Source organism: Aquarana catesbeiana, linkage group LG05 (genome assembly GCF_042186555.1).
Source record: "Aquarana catesbeiana isolate 2022-GZ linkage group LG05, ASM4218655v1, whole genome shotgun sequence".
NCBI lineage: Eukaryota > Metazoa > Chordata > Amphibia > Anura > Ranidae > Aquarana > Aquarana catesbeiana.
The window spans coordinates 583,733,088-583,755,338 of record NC_133328.1 but is presented as its reverse complement, the minus strand read 5'-3'; the positions used below and the strand labels follow the sequence as shown (position 1 = coordinate 583,755,338).

The window sequence follows — 22,251 nt, the reverse complement described above, 5'->3', positions numbered from 1 at the left end:
TTGTGGGAAGGCCAGTCTAGCATATGACTTTTACTACAGAGGCCAAGATCTGCATATTATGGTTTCACGCTCTCAGTGGAAGGAGGAACATGTATGAGAGTGCACCTGGCAGTGACTGCCTTTCATCCTTGAGTTTATGAAGCTGACGGTGAGTACTGTCAAACTCTAAACCTTGTCAAGTTCTGATGGGTGAAGACCAGAATAGTTTTTTTTGGCCTCCATCTATGATGTATACAGAAACAAGTGCAAGTCATCCCTTGTTATTCACCTCTATGCTGCACTTGATTTGTGACATCATTGTTGAGGGACAATGGAAAGTCAGATGATATAGACAATCTCAAAACAGAAACAAGATCTGATAAAGTTAGTTTTAAGTTATCAAGGAACAACTTGCAATAGTTTTCACACACAATCCTGAGAAACCTGCACCTGGGTCCAGTAAGCTGCCAATAAGCAAGGTTAAAGTATAAAGATCAGGCAATGTAAGAAGACAGAGCTTAATGGCAGTATATAAAGGCATAACTTGGGTTCATATTGACCTGTTACATACTGGTTGACACCAATTATTACTGTTACTTACCTTTGATGTGTATAACATACCAAGTAAACAACATATCAGAAAACCACACAATAAAACACACATAAATACAATTTAAAAAAAACAAAGATGCCATTCTCAGCTTAAAAAGCCAAGTTATGAAAACTGGAAAAAAGTGAAAGGAGGCTTGTTAGAGAGAAAATAAGCTCAGCAAAAAGAAGCCAGTGGTTAAATTATACAGCTGTATTTTCTTTCTTCCAGTTTTCTTAAAACAGCCTTTAATGCCCGCTACATTCTCAATTTTTACAGTTGACTAAGGAAACTAGTTTAAGATGTAACTTGGTCTGTATTTTGAAAAACAGGCTAATTTTCATAATTTCTGGAAGCCATCATATAACGGAGAAAACCTAGTTTATGAATATATAAGCAACTGCGGACTTACTGCCTATGGTAACCAAATTCTTGAACATGAACAGCTCCATTTTGGTCCACTTTTCATAGGTCAAGCTTCATTTATGTTAAAAGTTCTAGATTAGTAATTAGGAGTTACAGAAGAAACTGTTTTTGGTTCCTACAGATACAAGAGTAATGTCTGCACAGATCATCACAAACTAAATTAACAACTAAAGTGTAATCACAATCTTCACCAATATGGAAAAAGCAGTATCTAAGCATTATGCCAACAATAGAGAAAACTGGCTAGGGAACAGCGACATACAGACAAGTGCAAAGGCAATGAAGGCATTTCTTACAGATATGGTAACCACATCATCATCATGAAGACATAAAGTCTTTTTAAAAAAAGCATTGTTAAATGACAATTTCCATTTTTTTTCCCCATAAGACAAAGGGGGGAATTTTCCAAAATGTAAAGACTTCTTCTGGAGCAGCTGTGCATAGTAACCAAACAAGTTCCAGCTTGTTCAGTTAAAGCAAAACTAAAATCCACAACACTTGCGTCTCCTGGAACGTCCCTTAGCAGCGCTGACATCTTCTACCCAATTTCCTCTAGGTGCTGGGCTGCAGCTATCTCAATTCTGCAATAAAGAGCCTGCCTGCTCACAGTTTTTGAAACTGAGACTTTAGTTCAATTTAAAGTGGGAGTAAACTCCCATGTATGATTTTAACCTATAGGTAAGCCTATAATAAAGCTTGCCTATCGGTACTGTAAATATCACCTAAATGTGCACCGTTTTGGAGTTATCTACTTTACATGCGCCTGGTGACGTCACCGGTGGATGCGCTCTGAAGGAACAGCATACCCGTGCCATTACTTCAGAGCCGTGACGTAAACAGCAACTCTTATGCGTGCAGGAGTGACATCATCGCCGGATCGGCCAATCAGATACCCAAAGCCTGCGAACCTGCACAGAAAACTGGGTGAAGATGAAAGCTCCTTCAGCGGTGAAGGCGCACCGCTAGAGGGCTTCGTTTTCAGGTATGTCTGCGATGCATACTAGCACATTATGACCCGGGCCCTGATTTTTATTTTTTTGGATGCAGTTTACTACCACTTTAAGCATTGAAAGGAAAAGATGACTGGTTGTCATATAAAGCTGCTCCATATTCTGACTGCTTTAGTCTTAGTAAATCCCTTTTTAGTTTATTAAGTGTATTAGGTGCACATAGTGGCAGAGTATGGATTTTAAGTGGCTGCAGGCACTGTGGTTTAAAAACACGCAGGGCTGACATTTATTCTTAATGGCACACCCACGCATCAAAATTGCAGCGTGTTTGGGGGCGTGGGAACTGCGGGGAAATAGCATGATGCAAAAGCACTATGTGATTTCCCGGCCACTGCATTTTCAAAATGGTGCAGGAACCTTTTTCCTGCATGAAACACAGGCACAGCAGCCTATTCAAATACATGGGCTGCTGTGCTCGCGCAAACGTGGCCTGCATCCCCACAATAATGTGAACCAGGCCAAACTTAGTGCTTCGTCTGTGAAATTTAAGCATTAACTGCTCTACAGTACCCGCAGCTGCAGAGGTCAGTGAGGACTTGTTTTAAAGCAGGTACAGTATGTGGGTACACAGGTGCACTACCAAAGGCAAAAGTAGGGGATGGTGTAATATATCAGTATATTTAAAATATACAGTAATTAGGCAACATCTTCCTAGACATTAGCAAAGCTACAAGTAGCTCTGTGTATCACATATTACACTGCAGATGCTGTCATGAATTTAGGTTATGATTACTGTGCTTGATCATTGGACTGGTTTAATCAGGGCTGACCACACTCCTCTCACAATAGAGACAATGTTAAGGTACACAAAGACTTGGGAACAAAAATGGGAAAATACACTGGAAAAGTTACCATCTTGAAAAATTATTTTATATGATAAAAAAATAACAACTACCTCCTCACTAGACAACATCCTTTCCCAACCCATAGAAGAACTAGTCCCATTTAGGATTGGTGGTGTTGAGAGCAGGAGATCAGAATACACATACTGTACACAGTATGTAATCACACAAGTTCATTTAAGGTCGCATGTAATGAGGCCCCCTGTGTAATTTTGCACAGGATCTCGCTAGTAGTAGGATCCTTTGTCAAACCTTATCTATACATTGTATGCATGTAATGTTTAGGCTAAGGTTTACATGTGTACACTTCAAATATACCCTCATTGATGTTGGCAGCTCCTGCCATTCAGGGCCCATATGTTAACTTAATAGTGTCTAATCAAGCTAATTACATATTGTTGATCTGTACATGCTGATTCTTGGAAAGGCTTATAAAGTACATACATTAGCACAAACGTTTACAGCATAAAATGTGTCCATATGCAGGACCGCAGACGTAGACTTTCTATTTTGATTTTACAGACCTGAATGTGCCATAAGTTTACTCATCTTTATGCAGCTGTGTGCCTAGGCCCATAGAAAACAATGCACCTGCATACAGATCGATGAAAAAAAAATAATGCTGACATAAATGCCTCTTGTAATTCTCTGTACAGCATCCAGATTGGGTAAGGATGGGGCAATCAGGTGTGCTGCATTCAAATGGACTGCATCCTCCTGGGTAAGTAACTCTCAGGACTAAATAGATAAACATACACATCCTTTGGCAGGTAAAGCAGCTCTTTTGTATGTTTTCAATCTGTGTATATAGATGTTGTCTGGAGTTCCACTAAAAGGGAAAATTCGGTTTTGAGGTAGTATTATAAATATTCCACTGTGTAACTAGCTCTTTGCCTGATGATCCACTTTCATTCGGATCTAGTCACTAGTGTACTATATGATCTGTGATATTTCCTCCCTAAATCTAAATATGTTAGAGTCTCAAATCATACTGTCAATACCTTTGAGAAGAAAACAGACTGAGTACATTCTTAACGCTCATTTACCCCAGATACAGGGTCCTGCATGTTGCTGCATCCTGCACTGTCATGAGAAAATCCATTGTTCTCCATATGCATTAACAAAACAAAACCTGAGATTTACTGAAACAAAATGTCCTGCATGCTATATTTTTGTCACTTTCAGCTGTTCCTATTCAAGTCGACTGAATGGGATCCTTCAAAAATTCAATCCCTTCTTCACCCATTTAATAGTGGTTGAAAGATCCTGCAAAATCCAGGTTTCAAGTTATCCCATCCAATATTTGCTCTCATCACCCTCCCCTCCCCCCCACTTTCCACACATTTAGCAACAGAAACACTTAAGTGATCATGATATTATCACTCACAAACCATCAATGAATGAGTACTGCAGATAAAAAAGTGTCTTTATACTTTTGGCACAGCTAATGCTACTTTTGCTGGAATCTAGACGAGAGGACCTGAGATTGTAATACAAAGTCCTCCTCGCAAGTGCAATTCCGTCTGAGCCTAATGAATTGATCCCCCGGGGATGTCGCACAACCATGACGTATGGTGGCAACTCCCCAGGGGTATATAGGAATTCTGGTCAGTCGGTTTGAAATAATTGCACAAGAGGAAGTGATCACCATCCTTACAAATCTCAAGATCAAGAAAGACCATACGTTCCGTGCTTATATTCCAAGTTAACTGTATATTTTTGGTATTATTATTCAATGTCTGGATAAAACTATACAGACTAGATCGGTCTCTCTCTCAAATTCCACTTGTGCAATTTCAAATCGACTGACCGGAATTCCTATATACCCCTGGGAAGTTGCCACCATAGGTCATGGTTGTGCAACATCCCTGGGGGTCAATTCATTAGGCTCAGATGGAATTGCACTCATGAGGAGGACTTTGTATTACAATCTCAGGTCCTCTCGTCTAGATTCCAGCAAAAGGGGTATAAGAAATCCACCCTGGACAGTGAAATAGAGAGAGTGTGCATTATGGATAGACAGATATTGGTTTCTAATCAGACTAAAGAAATCAGTACCGATGTCTCAAATTTTAAGATGGTATTAAACTACAACGTCCAGAATAAAAAGTTTGAGAAGATAGTACTTAATAACTGGTCCATTTTGAAACAGGATAAGGTAATAGGCCCTCTATTACCGCAGCGACCATCATTCATATACAAAAAAGCTCCTTCCTTACGGGGCTGTCTGTCCCCAGGAGTCATTGACCCACAGGTTCAATCGGATAGCTGGTTATTTTCTATCCTTTCTGGATTTTATGCCTGCGGGGCGGTGTACCGCCTGTAAACATTCAAAGTGTAACATTAAGAAGCGGAAAGGTTTTCAGGCTTCAGCGACAAATAAAAAATACAAGATTCAACAACTAATTACTTGTGCGACTATTGGTGTTATTTACATGCTCGATTGTGAGTGTGGCCTGCAATATATTGGTAGGGTCTCTAGACCTCTTCATGTCAGATTAGGGGAGCACGTAAACAACATCAAGAAAGGACTAAAAACACACAATGTATCCAGGCATTTCAAATTGGTTCATAACCAGAACCCTAGGGGTTTGAAATTCTGGGGCACTGAAAGAGTCACAAAGCATTGGAGAGGAGGCAACTTCATACGTCAACTCAGCCACAGGGAATCTCATTGGATACATGAGACAAAAGTTTTAGTACCAGCAGGCTTGAATGTTGATTTTGACGTAAATTGTTTTATTTCTGACCGTTATAGGCTTTAGTAGTGGCCAATGACAGTCCTCCTCCTCCTCAAAACAGGGACCCCCCCCCCCCACCAGAACTACACCCAACCTCTTACCCATCACAAAAGCTGAGGATCGCAGCTACAGCAAGGTTAGAGAACCAAACAATGTTTCCCCTCTTTTACAATGTGTGGGGGTGCAGTGCCTCCCCCTCAGTGCAGGTGCGGCATAGGTAATTCTGAGATTGGAATGCATTAGTGTCTCACTGACACTTCCCTGTGCTGCTGGGAAGGGAGTCGAGTGCCGGTAAAAGAGGCTTTGCGTGCCGCTTGCGGCACCCGTGTCGGGGGTTGCCTAACCCTGGTCTAGATTGTACTGTAGCCTAAGTTTACATATTTGGGCAGTGTAATTATTAAAATGATATAAACAGTTTTAGATGTGTTATTATATAAAAGAAAGAACTGTTTTGGCTGATACTGTAAGGGCTTTTTGCACACAGCTGTATATTGGGGCGTGCGGTCATAGAATAAAATCCGCCTGGGAGCCACATTTGCAGTGCAGTTTAGACCATTGACATGTATTGCAGAATATACCTTGTGCAGTAATATGCACATAACCGCTGGCACTTTTTTTTGCATGTGCATATTTTGCAATAAATGTCAATGGGCTATAATACAATGCAGCTGTGGCTCCCAGGTGCCACAACACCAGTTGGGTTGTATTCCATATAGTCATATTCCCCACTGCACAACCAAATTGAAGAGCCCTAACTGGTTACATCTCCCATAAAATGCCATAAACATACAATGAAGAACATATGTAGCTACAGCTCTTTCTTTAAATGCATTCGCTCATGAGGTCCTGAGCTATTGGATGTTACATAATATATTCTTATACTAAAGTACATATTGCATATTTGAAACTAAGACACTGCAATGTGTATCTAATGCTACTGACTTTGATTACTCTACACTGTACTTACCCTGGGGGCTCTGCTGTACCATTGACTACATGATCTGCCCATGCACTTGCACCATTGTATAACCTTTACAACGCAGCCAAAACGAAAAAGAAAAGTTACAAAACAAAATATCAACCAGAAATTAACCACTTCTATACAGTTATATGTGAGGATCAATCAAGTTAGACACTTTGAATAGTTTTAATAAGTAATGACCTACCTTGAATATGTAACACATATCAAATAATGACTCCTATTTATGTAAATACTTTGTGTCATTAAAATACATTGTATGATCCTCACACATATAAATCAGGAAAAAGCCAAATCACACACAAACACACGTATGCACTCACACTTGCCAACAAATGAGTAAATACATGGCTAGTAATTACATACATTTACCTGGCATTAAAGTGGGCCTGAATGCAAAAAGTAAGAATTCTTCCTGGCAAATAGCAGTGCACTTCCTCTGCCTAGGCAATTATACCACTGACTGTTATTCCCAGGACATATGGAGTGAGATTTGGTGATATCTCTGCTCTATTGCTCATTGTTCTCCTTGCTGGAGAGAAAGGTATACCTGAGGACCTGCAGTGCAGGGATCCCCCTGCTTCTGCTTCACTCATTTTGTGAATCTTTGTATCCTCCACCTTCTCTGCTGCTTCTTGAATATTCCCCCAACTGTCAACAGATCACCAGTTAACAGAGAGTCAGGTGTGACATGAGGAAGCAAAGCCATGCCTCTACAAAGATGGGTGCCTGTACACAGAGACAGGATGCAGAACAAGGCATGGTAAGTCAGCAATGGGAAAAATATCAGCTGCAGGGAATCTACAGACAATGCTGGTAATGAGTCCTGGAGTAGCGCCTCACCAGTTTTGTTGCAGGAAAAAAATAAACAAATAAAAATAAACTATGTAACAATTTTTTCTGTTGAGTTTTTCTCTCTCTCTCTCTCTCTGCTGCTGTTGCTAGGTAGATTAGAAGAAAAAAAAAGTCTAATCATGATTAGACTTTTTTTTTCCTAATCTGCCTAGCAACAGGATGTCGGTATAAAAAATAATTTACAAGTTGTATTTAGAACACTGAGTAAACAGTTCTCCAAGCTTACTGGCTGCTTGCCAGTCTCCTATTGTGATAATAGGAGCTCATTAGGACAGGCCAAAATACTGACCTTGCCCGCCTATTGAGCTCCCTAATGGTCCCTCCCTGCACCAGGGAGCGTAGAAGATCTTCCCCTGCAGTTGCACTGCTAAGCTCAGTGGCCTGACCTGCTGCCAGCCAAGTCCCCCCCCTCTGGTAGTCAGACTTAAAGTCACATGGTCTCTCCTATGGAGTTTCCCTTCCCAATGTGTCCACCAGGGACCCCGGAGGCCCGTCTTCTTCTACAGAGTGGAGGACGAGCGATCGGTAGATGGAGGAGAGAAGAGCACAGCTTGTATTAGTTCAGATCAGGGGAAAGAGATCCTTCAAGTTCCAGGAAGGGGGAGGTGGTGAATGAATGCAGAGGAGGAGCTCAGCTGGGTACAAAGCATGGGTCGGAGTGGCCCTGTGTAGATGCAGGGGCACACTTCGAGTTGGAGCAGCTCCCTCTCTCGTTCTTCTTCAACACAAACAAATAGAGGGAATAAGGGGATTAAATCACCTCACATGATAACAGAGCTCACTGCATACTAGGCTCAGCCTTATTTATACAAACAAAGAGAGGAAAAGAGCGCACGGCCACCCTAGTATAATACTGTTTAATAAACAATTAAGAAAAAGTTTTCCAAAAATTGCACTCACATTTAGAAAGTACAAATAAGGCATGTAGGGCTCATGACCTCATCTCCTGGATGGCCCCTGTAAGATGTACCGATGACCGAAGAACATACAACCTCCCACATGCCGGATGGCAGCTCACAAGCCTCCCGACATCACCTCCAGTGTGCACTGTGGATCTCGCATGCGCGCAGACCAGCCGGCGTTGCGCTATAATGCACCTGCTGCAGGGTGGAAGAGAGAGCCGATGGAGACCGAGAGTCAGAGAGCGGAATGTCAGCCTGCAGGGTTGCTATGACGACGCGTTTCGGAGGCGTGGCCTCCATTATAAAGTCACGCCCATATCTCCCCTGTACGGCTATTTATTGGGAGTTACATCACCTCCCATTCATCCCATCTTGAATACCTTTAAAAATAATCATGAGGCGGAGATCCGGGTGGCTGACAAAGGGGGGAGTATAGTGGTCCAAAATAAAAAGGTCGAAAGGCTCTTGTCTGACAGTACCACCTATGAAAGACTCAATGAGGACTTCCTCCCTCTGTACAAGGTAGAACTATATGATTTGGTTAATGAGGCTTTTAGTAAAAAGGTTATAATTACTTCAAAACACCATACTTTTACCACATCCTGAAAGTCCACAAGGATCCCGTTTGCCCACCTGGGAGACCCATTGTGGCCAGTACGGATGGAGTCACCAGTAGACTGTCCCAATATGTGGACATTTTTCTCCAACCATTGGTGACTACCCTGCCAGCCTACATTAGGGACTCGTCTCATGTTTTGGACACCTTACAACAATACAGGTGGGAACGTGGATACCTGTGGCTTTCTTTAGATGTATGCTCCCTGTATACCTCTATCCCCCACGCGGGGGGTTTACGTGCTGCAGAACACTTTTTGTCAGTGGCAGAGTACATGCATCTGTCCCAATATGAATTCATTTGTTCTTGCACCCGTTTCACCCTAGAGAGGAACTATTTTCAGTTCAATGGATCATTCTTTAGACAGATATCTGGCACAGCTATGGGTGCTCACTTTGCACCATGCTATGCCAATCTGTTTATAGGGTTCTGGGAGAAACAAAACATCTGGTCCAAGAACCCCTTTGCTCGGCATCTAGTATATTACGGACGCTATATTGACAACGCGCTCATTATTTGGGACGCCCCCCTCAAGACAGTTGCTAGGTTTGTTTCCCACTGTAATTCCAACACATATGGGATTAAATTTACCCATGTAGTGGATACACATTCACTTGTAATCCTAGATGTGGAGTTGTCGTAGGATCAGGAGGGCCGGATAATCTCTAGAAACCATTTTAAGTAGACGGCGGGTAACTCCTACTTACATCATGGGAGCTGCCATCTCCCTAAATGGAAGGACAACATACCCTATAGCCAGTTCTTCCAGTTACGGAGGAACTGTACAGACATCGCAGAGTACCTGTCTCAGGCAGAGGTGCTAACCCAAAAATTTCTGGAAAAAGCATATCAGAGAGATCACATTCAGAAAGCCATAGATCGGTACAGGGATGAGCTGGAAAAGAAAGGGAAGTCTGAAACAACTACTGGAGGGTCCCATGATATGTTGTTCATTACCAAGTTTAATGACCAACATTGGGCCATTAAGAAGGCAATTCAGAGACACTGGGCCATTCTGGGACAAAATTCTGCCCTTAGTCGGGTATTGCCAGAAAGGCCCGAAGTGGTGTTTAGGCGAGTGAATAACAACAAAAGCATGATTGTACCCAGTAGCATTAAAAACGATTCCTCCTGTATTGAATTGTATTGTACTTGTAATGTCCTCCCTAATGTTGTAAAGTGCTGCGTAAACTGTTGGCGCTATATAAATCCTGTATAATAATAATAACATAAAAAGATCAAAGATATTCCCATGTTTCTTAACATTGATGGGGTCCTATAGAAAAACTTAGTAGGTGTAAGGCTTGTAAATAAATGTATGTGCCATGGGAAAAAGTCCTTTGTGAGGAAAGATGGACGGGTCTTCGACATAAAACAATTTATTTGCTGTAGTACCCAGTTTGTGATATATGGTTTGAGGTGCCCATGTTGTCACTTTTATGTGGGTAGGACAGTGCGAACCATGTGTACTAGGTTCGGAGAACATTGGTGATTCATTGAACAGGAAAAAGATAAGCATAGTGTCCCTCTGCATTTTTGTCGAGTACATGGTACTAGTACAGAGGGTTTGGAACTTTTTGGTATTGAGACCATACCCATGTCACTCCCAGAGGGAGAAAGGTTCTCTCGTTTGTGCATGCGGGAGACATTTTGGATTTTTACTTTGAATACGATGTCTCCCGATGGCTTAAACGAGGAACTGGAGATTAGTACTTTAATTTAGGGCTTTAGGTATTCAGATAAGAAAAAAACATGACAATAAATAATGACAAGCGGCAATTGCCTGCAATGGCACCGTCCTAATCCGTGCGACGCTGCATTTGCGGCGCCGCACTGAATTCAGAAAGTAGTTTCTGTACTACATTTTGTGATTTCGGGCTGTGATTTACATTGACATCTGTGCAGAACCCTGCACAGATGTCTCTGAAATCGCGGCCAAAATCGGAACTGACATGCGGGAGTGAAATTGTGTGAGTTCAGCAGAACTCGCACGGCTTTATTCCCGCAGCTCCGTGTGAACCTGGGCTTAAAGAGAGCTGCAACGTCTATAGTAATAGAAGATGAGTTTCCTTTGATCAGGATTACCAGCTGGACTTGGGAGTTAATCTGACCAACGCATGAACTGGTGAACTGTGTGTCTTTATATCAGCCTTATTTATTCCTGGGCTGACACCGATCTCCCCCTGTCACACAGGTTGCCGGAGCACTGCTATCTTTATAAACTGTTTGTTGAACTTGTCTCCAGTTGCCGAATGAGTTATACTGTCTGTCCGGTGTTCTGTCAAAATAGCCAACTTGTCGAAATCTCCAACCACGTCACTTCCAGTTACTCTCCAGCATCAGTAAATGACGACCTGGCCGTTTTGACACAGTACAGTACAAGACGAGTCGGTTGTTTTGACAGAGCAGCGGCTAAGGAGGAAAAAGTTGTCACTGCTTTGGAGGCGGCCATGTTGTTGGTTACTAGTGGGCGGACTAACAATATTTGCTCATTATATTGTGTACCGTTGTGAGGTTAACCCTTTACTTCCCTGCATTTGTTGTGTTGGGTTCTCTTATTACCTACTGGAGGTAGAGTTTAAAGAAGGACCACCTCATAAATCCAGAGCTGGTGCATGGTGCTCCATGTTTGTAGATTAGAACTTTAGATTAGGACATGCTTTTGTGCTGATCAGTCACTTTTTCTTTGTCATATCCCTAACCCCCTATTATGGGATATATATTGAGTCTGAGAGACACCTTAATATGGGATGTACTGATTGAGAGTGAGAGAGCCCCTATTAATGGATATATACTAAGGCACCCTATTATGGATATACTGAGAGACCCCCTATTTTATTATAGCGGTTCTCTCAGTATATTCCATAATAGGGGTCTCTCAGTATATATCCCATATGGGGGGGGGGGTCTCTCTCACTCTCAGTCAGTATATCCCATAATAGGGAGTGTCTCACTATACTCAGACATCCCAACCTGCAAAAACTCATTTCAGGGAGGTGGCAAACTCAGTTCAGGGAGGTGAGCGTGGCTTAAACCATGCTGCATATTATGTGTGGCTTAAGTGGGGTGTGGTTTTAAAGAGTCTGAGATTACTTACATAGTGCAGAATGTAGTAATGTTAAATAGGGAATGTACAGTGCGGAGTGTATGGCGGTGGGTAGTATGTGCAGGAGAGGAGTGCGGAGTGTATGTAGGTGGGTATAATGTGCATGTGAGGAGTGTGGAGTGTACAGCGGTGAGTAGTATGTGCAGGATGGTGTCAGTAGGGCAGTAGATGGTGACAGTAGTTCTTTATTTTTATTATTATTTTTTATACAATTTTATTTTTTTAATTATTTTTTACAATTGTTTTTATTTTATTTATTTTTCACAATGATTGGGGGTGGAGGTAGTGGACAGTGTCAGTAGAGCAGTGTGTCAGTATTTTTTTGTTTTTATTATTTTCTCTATTATTTTTTACAATTTTGTTTATTATTTTCTTTAATTATTTGTATAATATTTTTTTCACAGTTCTTTTGGGGAAGGGGTGGGGAGTATGTGGCAGTGATGGTGTCAGTAGTTTTTATTTTTAGACATTGTCTTTTTATGCTTTTTGGGGGGAGGGGTTAGGGAAGTGGACAGTGTTGGTAGGGCAGGGGTTGGTGTCAGTAGTTTTTTAATTTCATTAAATTTTTTAATAAATTCTTTTTTTATCATTTTTGTTTACAATTTCATTTTTTTATATTTTTTTTAAATCAATCCTGTTGGAGGGGGTGGGGGCTTTGGTAAGATATCAGGGGTCTAAACAGAACCCTGACATCTCCCCTTTGAGACAGAGAAAGAGGCTGAGGACAGAGATTCCCCAGTCCCTTTCTCAGCATGAATGGACAGGAGACAGCGGCTCCTGTCCATTCATAAACTGAGCAGAGTAACACACAGGTTACTCTGCTCAGTTTTCACAGGACACAGGAGCGATCTCGCTCACTGTGTCCAATTCAGAAAAGGAAGGGGCCAGTGACCGGTCCCTTCCTCCGCTCTCCATCCTAACAGATCCACACAGCCAGTGGGAGAGGAGGGGAGGGAAGCCAGCTGTGGGGGACGAGGGAGGGCAGAGGAGGAGGACAGGGAGCTGGAGAAGAACAGAGGGGGTGGTGGAGCCGTAGAAGAACGGGGGGAGAAGAACAGGGGGGTAGAAGGATACGGAGGGGGGCCGGAGGTGAAGGATACAGGGAACAGTCAGGAATGATCAGTGAAGCAGCAGGGACAGCTGTGATCACCGATCTCCCTGTATAGCTTTTTAGTCGACAGCCGCCAGAGGGAGAGAAGGAGAAGCGGATGTCAGCTATACAGGGAGATCGGTGTTCACAGCTGTCCCTCCTGCTGCACCGATCATCCCTGACTGTGAACCAGGGAACCATGCAGGATCAGCTCCGCAGCCGGGATATTGGGCTGCACTTGCGGGTGTCTGGGAGCCGTTCTCGAAATGCGGGAGGCTCTCGCACCTCGCGGGAGACTTGGAATGTCTGTATACTAGTACCGAGAGACCCCTTAATATGGGCTATGAGACTGAGAGACCCCCTATATATGATATACACTGAGAGACCCCCTATTATGGGATATACCGAGAGACCCCCTATTATATTACTGGGGATGTCTCAGTTTAGCATATATTAAGGGGTCTTATGAGAAGTGGGAAAGGTCAAAAAGGAACTGCAGGTTCTGGCGCCCCACCATCTTACAACTTCACCAGCCGCCACTGCTAGAGATTGAGATTTTGTGAACAGAGTCTGCTAAAGGCTTGTTTTATTTACCCACCAATGCAAGGCTCGAAACGAAATCAGTGTATAAAACAGAATGCCTCTTTTCTGCATCATAAGAATGAGCATGGAAGCAGCTTACCATGGTTTTGATAAGTAAATCTTACTTTTTAACCAGGTCTGTATGTCATGATCATGCTACCTTAAGCACACTTGAATAATAATGCCCTATTATGCAAGCCCTGCTCCTTGTGTCATGTGATTATTTTATTACAGCCTGATCCAACAATGTGCTGTAGGGGAGCATGATGTTTACTTCACAATTACATGCTCTTTATAACTGTCCAGACCAACAAACAGCAGAAAGAAGGGTTGGTTTTATATTTCTTGAACTACAGTGAGTTTTTGGACTCCTCTCTTCAGTCTTCCCTGAATACACTTCCTTCTGTAAATCATTTGCTGAATTTAGTTACAAATCTCCAGAGGCATCCAGTAGAGTGAAACAAAATATAAAAAAATGATGATTGCAGATTGTAAATTTTGAGGTTTGGTGCTGCCCTGACTCCTTCCCCCACACATTGCAGCTAGAAGCAAATGTCTGCAAGTGCTACTGGGTAGTAGAGCAAACATGTTGTGGAACAGTTTAGCGAAAGCACATGTTCACATCAGGGGCGTATCATGAAATCAGTGGGCCTATGTGCAAGATCAAAAGTGGGCCCTAGGCATCCATCAAAAAGTGTGTGTGGTTTAAATTGCACAAATTATTGGGTTTGGCTTAAAGGGGGTGTGGTTAAATAGAGTCTGGGGTGACTAACATTGTGCAGAATGTGGTAATGTTAAATAGGGAAAGTACAGTGCAAAGTGCATGGCAGTGAGTAGTATGTACAGAAGAGGAGTTTGGGGAGTATGGCGTGGGTAGTATGTGTAGGTGAGGAGTGCGGAGTGTACGGTGGTGGGTAGTATGTGCAGGAGAGGAGTATGGAGTGTATGGCAGCGGGTAGTATGTGCAAGGGAGAGGAGTGCAGAGTGTATTGCAGTGGGTAGTATTTGCAGGTGAGGAGTGCAGAGTGTATGGAGGTGTGTAGTATGTGCAAGAGAGGAGTGCACAGTGTATGGAGGTGTGTAGTATGTGCAGGAGAGGAGTGCGGAGTATATGGCGGTGGGTAGTATGTGCAGGTCAGGAGTGCGGAGTGTATGGTGGTGGGTCGTATGTGCAGGAGAGGAGTATGGAGTGTATGGTAGCGGTTAGTATGTGCAAGGGAGAGGAGTGCAGAGTGTATGGCAGTGGGTAGTATATGCAGGTGAGTGGTACGGAGTGTACAGTGGTGGGTAGTATGTGCAGGATGGTGTCAGTAGGGCAGTGGACTGTCAGTAGTTCAAGGGTTTTTATTATTTTATTTGTTTTTTTTTCATTTTTTCAAAATGCTTTTTTGGGGGCCAGTGGGTGGTGTCAGTAGGGCAGTGGAGGGTGTCAGAGCAATGCACAGTGTCGTAATTTTTTAATTTGTGTTTTATTTTTTATACTTTTTTACAATTCTTTTTTTTTCTTCACAATGCCCAATGGGCAGGAGGGGCAGTGTCAGTATTTTTACAATTTTATTTTTGTATTTTTTTTTTTACAATTTTATTGTTTTAATATTTATTGCAATTCTTTTTTTTATTAGCCATGGGGGGCTTTGGTGAGATATCAGGGTCTAGACAGACCTCTGATATCTCCCCTGAGACAAAAAAAGGGACTGGGGACACAGATTCCCAGTTCCTTTCTCTGCAGCCTCAGCTGCACTGAAGATAAATGAACAGGAGACAGAGGCTCCTCTCCATTCATAAACTGAAGCATCAGTTTTGAATGGACAGAGTCAGTAATCACTGACTCTGCTCATTCAAAAAAGGTAATTTGCCGGCCCCTTCCTTCGCTCTCCATCAAAACAGTTCCCTGTAGCAGCCAATGGGAGAGGAGAGGAGGGAAGCTGGCAGTGCTGCGGGGGTACGAAGGGGGGCACAGAGGAGGACACAGGTCGGCAGGAAGTATGGATAGTTTTAATAGACTCTTTGGACGGGCATCTTAGTGAAAACAATATACGGGAATGTGGGAAATGATTTATTTATTTTTTTATACACAGGTTGAACCGGATGGACTTTATTCAACCTTACCAACTATGTAATTATATTTGAGCTTCAATCAGTCTTCTATCACAAAGATATTTTCCTCAAGTTCCCTTTTAGTATTGACAACACTTTAAGTAAATCATATGATTTACTGGTCATTTACAGGCAGTTGGAATGGGAAGGGACAGATTCCTGGAATGGTATCTAGATGACACCATGAAACTGTATGGCTCCATATACTATAATGCACTGATCAATGCATTTTATAGACCTGATCCTTCTCGACACCCACAATAAAACAGGTGTCATGGTTAGGTAACAATTTAATCGAATTAAATCCTTCCAAGGCTGTACAACCTCCAATATTCTGTAACACAATACAACTATCTACTCATATACTACATAGGATGCTAATAATTATACCTTTCAGGAGATGGGGAAGATTCATCACAATTTACATTAGGCACTCGTTTCTCCTGTCCAGTCCTCCTAAACACATGACAAACAGTACAATGGATGTAAAACTGTTCATATATTTAATGTGTAATTAAAGAACTTGCTTTGTGGTACTATACATAAACAAGGTGAACCTAACATGAAAGTTCCTACACTTTGTTTTAAAAGGGTATCTAAAAAGAAAACTTTTAAAATTTTGGATAGAGTAGGGAATGGTTGGTGTTCTCCCGGTCATGACAGCTCCCCCCTCCCGGTGAATACAATAGCTCCGCAGGAGGGATTCTCCCAATCAACACTCATTGTGTTGATGAGGGAATCAAGCAACTTTCTTTCCTGCAACAAAGAAAATCTCTCCACCTATGGCCAGCTTAGCTAAATGCAGTAAATGAAGGATAATAGGCTTAGATCTTTAGCTTTTGCAGATATTTGTTGTTAAGGATCTCAACTCTATGCAGTTATCCACCCATGGGCCGATACCACAATAACTGACAGCCTGCAGCCCATTTTTCTGTGGTAAACTGGCACCACATGTTACAATCTGTTGTAATCACTTGTGTAATACTACAATCTAGCTGATACAATATGAATTGAACAGACTGTTCAAACAGCCCCTTGAACTATCGATCACCATATACTACCCACATTTAAATAATACCTTAAAAGTTTATATATTATTCCTTGAATTTGAAAGTAAACCTGGTACAAACCTAGGCAAGTTTAACTAAGCATAAAATGAAAAACATGAGATAACGTGCTGAATCATCAGTAGATCCAAAGATAATATAGCCAATGGAAAGGTTGAGCCCAGCCCCTAAGCACCTTCATTGGTCCTTTAATGTAATGGGTGGCCTAGTTGATCATTTTGAAGCCTTGGGAAGAGGTGGGCCATATTTGACAGGAAAAGTCGCACATCATTTTTGCTGTCTGCATCTCTTGATCTATTAAACATTTTGATAAGCATTTTTCTGGTTATTTTTTCCTATACTCAGCTGGAACTGGCAAGGTTTGTGGCAGGTTTCAATGTTCTACTTTTGTCTTAAACACCTTTTAAAGTGGTGCATAGTGTCTTCTTTAGCTAAGAGCTTAACTAGTTTTGGATAGACAGAGGAAGAATTATATCTGTCAGGTTTCTTACACTGTCTATGTCCCCATCAGAGAGATTTTTCTTCACTTCTTGTCAAGACAAACAAAAGCAAGTGAGTGGAAATCTCTTCAAATTGAGTACAACAAACTGGCACATTGGAAATTATCTCCTCTGGACCTGCAGTTCACAATTTTGTATTTACGCTCACTTTCTGCCACATTGACAATATCACCTTCAAGTTGCGTGAACACCTTTTTGCTCTACAATACAAATATCGGCCAGGTTTCCTAGTCAACAGGCTAACCTCACCTCCTCTTATGCCTCCTTGATATTGACCCTCTGCTATGATGAGTAACCTCACTTACCAATACCGAGACACAGCAATGGCAGTGGACAGAACCAGGCTCTCAACCATGAAAACTAATATGCAACTAGTATACAAATATCCACTACTAGTGGCCTGCTTCTGTTCACTAGTAGTGGATATTTGCATACTAGAGCAGTCTGAGATTCAGAGGTACAGATTTGACTATGCATGTGGAAAGATGGGGTTGACCATTATACTATATACTGTAAATGTTTGTTTCTTTTGGTTGTTACAACCATAGGGTCACTTTAAACATTTATCTTCCTGCAGTCTGACTGCAGTTTTTACTTTTCTAGAACACCTGTGTAGTTCTGGGGCTTTATGGGTGATTAAAGTGTAACTAAAGGAAAAACTTGTATTTTAGTTTTAGAGTGGAGAGAGATCCAAACTCCTGTAAGTTTTTATTGTTGTCTGGGACCCCATCAGGGAGAGTCACCCTCTCTATTTATCCTGTTTACCATTATCATTGAAAGTGGAAGTAAAAGAAAATCCCAAATTTTGGGTTGCCATCAGAACACTAATAGAGGAGAAATCTTCCAATGATGACACTATTTCTGGTGACCCTGGTGACACCCTAGGATTCCCTTACTTTGGAAGGATTTGGCTTTGGGACAGGAAGAGAAAGGAAATCTCCTGAGTGGGACACAGATGGCAAAAAAAAAAAAAAAAATATGATAGGGGTTTAACCCTCCCTTACTCTATCCAAAATGAAAAAAAAAGGTTTTGTTTTTAGTTACACATTAAATCTCTTTGCTACAGAGAGTTGAGAGTGAGAACACTTGTTAGTAGTCGCCCCTTGTGCAGTACACTGAGATCAATGTGTTGGTAATAAGATCATCCAACAAGCATTTAAATCTCTCAGTATCAAAGAAATGTAATTGCCTGTGTAGTCCTATCCTTAGATTGTCATGAGATAGCCTTGAGTTAAAGTTGAACTCTAAGCAAATATAAAAACACCATTTAAAGTTCCACCCAAAAGTGGAACTTCCGCTCATTGTACTCCCTCCCCCTCCGGTGCCACATTTGGCACCTTTCCGGGGGGGGGGATACCTGTCTTTCACAGGTATCCTGTCCCCACTTCCAGGAGCCTCAGCCACGGATATTTGCATCACCGCTCGGGCTTCCTCCTCCTCCTTCCCTGGCCAGTAGAAGAGAGGAGCAGAGCCTCACGCATGCGCAGTAGAGTTCCCGGTTGCCGGGTTCCCTTACTAGCAATGGAGGTGGCAGCACCCAACAGCTGATGGAAACATCAGCTGCGGTGCCTACGTCACTGGACTCCAGGACAGGTAAGTGTCCGATTATTAAAAGTCAGCAGCTGTAGTATGTGCAGCTGATGGCTTTTAATTTTTGCAGAGGTGGGCCTCCACTTTAATGCAGTTATGTTTTTAGTACCAAATGATAAAATGTATTCTTAAATATGGCTAGTCGTGGAATTTGACTAAGCAGAAAACTCCTGTAAGAACTTAAAGTGGAAGGGGCAGCACTAGGGCCAATCAGGTGTTCTGCTTGCACATGTGCTAAAAAGGAACATGATAACAGGAGGAATGTAATGTGAACAGAGGGGTGAACTGCTGCTGTTCCTTCACTGTGCAGTCACAGGTTGGGGGCGGGGATGTAAGCTACCTTCATTGCTTAACTGAAAGAGAAAAATCAGGTCAAAGGCCTGGCTGTACAGTCTGGCTGGGTTCTATAATTCTCTTAGGGCTCATTTATATTTGCTTCAACTTTAACACACATTAAAGCACCTACCGCTTCAACATGCTTTTTTAATGTGTTTTTGATGCTTCTGTGATGCTCTTTTGAAGCTTTAATGAAGCTTGGCAAATGCCCTGTGTGTGTTGATTTTCTATTTGTTTAAAGAGGCTCAGTATAACCCTGACTCAGTAGTACCCCCACTTAGCAGATCCCCAGTTTATTGGTACCCTTGTTCAGAAGATCCCCAGAGCATTAGTACCCTCATTTAGCAGATCCCCAGCTTTTTAGTACCCTTGCTCGGCAGATCCCCTAATCAGTAGTAACTCCCAGCTCTGATGATCCCCCACTCAGTAGTAACCCCCAGTTCTGCTGATTTCCAACTCAGTAGTAACCCCCAGTTCTACAGTTCCTCTGGTTTGCTGATCCTCCTCTCTCTTCGGTCCCCGCTCACCTCCCGCTATATTGCTCCCATGCTGCTCACCACGTGTGACATCTGCTAGTTTCTCCTGCTCTGGCACCCCAGCACTGCTGATCCTCTGTCCCTCAGTCCCCTATCTCCGGTCCCTGCTCACCTTCCACTATATCGTTCCCATGTTGCACACCACATGTGCCATCTGCTAGTTGTTCCACTCCAGTCTGGACCCCACTCACCCCCCCCAATGCTCCTCACTGCACACCAGATGTGACGTCTGCACCAGACACTTCCAGATAATAGACACATGAACCAAAAGTGACTGCTGATGACATCTTTCCAGTTCGCTTCTTGATTTCCCAGTGTATCCTGGGATATCTCATACCTGCAATACCTCTAAAGCAAAGGTAACACTGAATAAAAAGCTTCTGGTGTTGTAAGCGAGCATTGCCATAGACTTCTATGGAGGCTTTGGAGATACTTTGAAGCACCAAGAAAGCGACATGGCATATCATTTTTTAAGGAAAGCAAACACAATGAGTGAACAGGACTGTAAGGTAATCATTTTATTTAGTGACAGGTGCTTCGATTGGCATTCAGAGTACTTTAAAAAAGCGTGTCCAATGGCACATTTTGAAGCAAGTGTAAATGAGCCATAAATGGAATCATTTGACAAAATTTGACACAAATCATTTGACAAGTAAACTAACATGTATTTCATCTGTGTATGTAGCTGTTTGCATAGAGTTCAACTTTAAAAGACTTGACAAGTATCATAAGCAACAATTTGCTTCTTATCAGGAACCAGCCTGCAGTGTACTAAGTTATGCAGGGTACACACGGGCGGACTTTTCAACCGGACTGGTCCGACGGTCTATCCGACGGACTTTCGGCGGACTTCCGACGGACTTTCCCAACGAACGGACTTGCCTACACACGATCACACCAAAGTCCGACCGATTCGTACGTGATGAGGTACACCGGACTAAAACAAGGAAATTGATAGCCAGTAGCCAATAGCTGCCCTAGCGTTGGTTTTTGTCCGTCGGGCTAGCGTACAGACGAGCTGACTTTTCAACCGGACTCGAGTCCGTCGGAAAGATTTGAAACATGTTCCAAATCTAAAGTCCGTCAGATTTTCGACCGAAAAAGTCCGCCGCAGGTCCGATGAAACCCACAGATGGTCGAATTGTCTGCTGGACTCGGTCTGTCGGACCAGTCCGGTCGAAAAGTCCGTTTGTGTGTATGCGGCCTTAGTTCACTGCGGAAGACAATGTCCACCTTTGTCCTCAGTATGTGTATACATACAAGGCTAACCTCCAGGAGAGATGGCCTCCTACTGATCCCAGGGCTGGGCAGCCTTTAGGACCATCCCTGGTGAAAGTGGTTGTACCCTGAAATGTTATATATACATATACAAAAGAAAGCCTACATGCTTTGCTGGGCTCTGTGTACAAGCAAACTAAAAAAAGAGGTACTTGCCAAACAAAATCAAAGAGCAAACACTCCATGCAGAGGCATCTAATCTACTGTGTGCACACTTTGTTATATATAGGCATACATGGCCATATATATATATATATATATATATGTATATAAAGGGCACACAGCATGGAGGTATTGTAGCATATTCCACACCATGTATACCTCTCATGATCATTGTAAGCACCCTCAGAATAAGTACGGCACATCTTACGGGAGCGCAGTAATCGGATAGCATCTTCACAAAAGATAGGGTAAAGGGGGTGTTCCGTGCTGCCAAGAAACGGGCAGAGACAAAAAGCTCATTATCCATGCAATCAAATATTTCAACATTTGAAACCACTGCTAAAGCAATGTTTACTGGCCAACTCTACCCAAAACTGATATTTCTGGGGCAATTCCTAGTTTGGCTTCTTGCCACTATCCAGGATCTCCATTAGGATTTCAAGCTGTAATCAACTTCTCGAGCCAATGCAAAGTCATATATGGAGGGTCACTCTTGTCTATAGATTCTATATAATGTAGGGTAAACTGCTGAGGAATCCTGGTAGACAAGAGTGACATATTACCGGTGGTCTCTTTGAAGGGGCAGGTATTTTACAAGTGGAGTCACCTTGGGATTTAAGACACCAATGGGTAACGTAACTCACTGGCACCCTCCAAAAACTAAAATATCAGCTCTAGATGGAGTTGACCTTAAAAATACTTACTAATGTGCTATTTAAAGGGTTATACTTACTTGAATAACTTTCACATCGTCCGAGAAAATAAAGGCCATGGCAATCACACCTGCTATTATGAAGTCTGCCAAAATCTGTCCTTTTACCCCCCCCCCCCAAACCTCCCGAGGTTTACCCATCTGAAAAATACTTCCAAGCATGTTATGTATGTGGAAGCAGGCTGCTGTAATGGAGAGGCTAAAGACACAAACGCACAAGGCATGGAGTGCAGACTTCCTTTGCAGAAGTTGAAAG

General features: G+C 42.5%; 1 protein-coding gene across 49 annotated transcripts in view; it reads right to left on the bottom strand.

The window, feature by feature from the left end:
* The window catches only part of RIMS2 (regulating synaptic membrane exocytosis 2), a 911,223-nt gene that overhangs the window by 241,760 nt on the left and 647,212 nt on the right, over positions 1-22,251 (bottom strand). For 23 of the 49 annotated variants that reach the window (XM_073632100.1, XM_073632087.1, XM_073632103.1 and 20 more), the window contains 3 exons: positions 21,443-21,550; positions 16,205-16,270; positions 6,555-6,617 (listed from right to left, as the gene is read on the bottom strand). The exons of the other annotated variants lie outside the window; for them this stretch is intronic. In XM_073632100.1, coding sequence (XP_073488201.1) covers positions 6,555-6,617; positions 16,205-16,270; positions 21,443-21,550 — 237 coding nt within the window. The remainder of the gene's footprint in view (positions 1-6,554; positions 6,618-16,204; positions 16,271-21,442; positions 21,551-22,251) is intronic. 49 annotated transcript variants of the gene reach the window in all.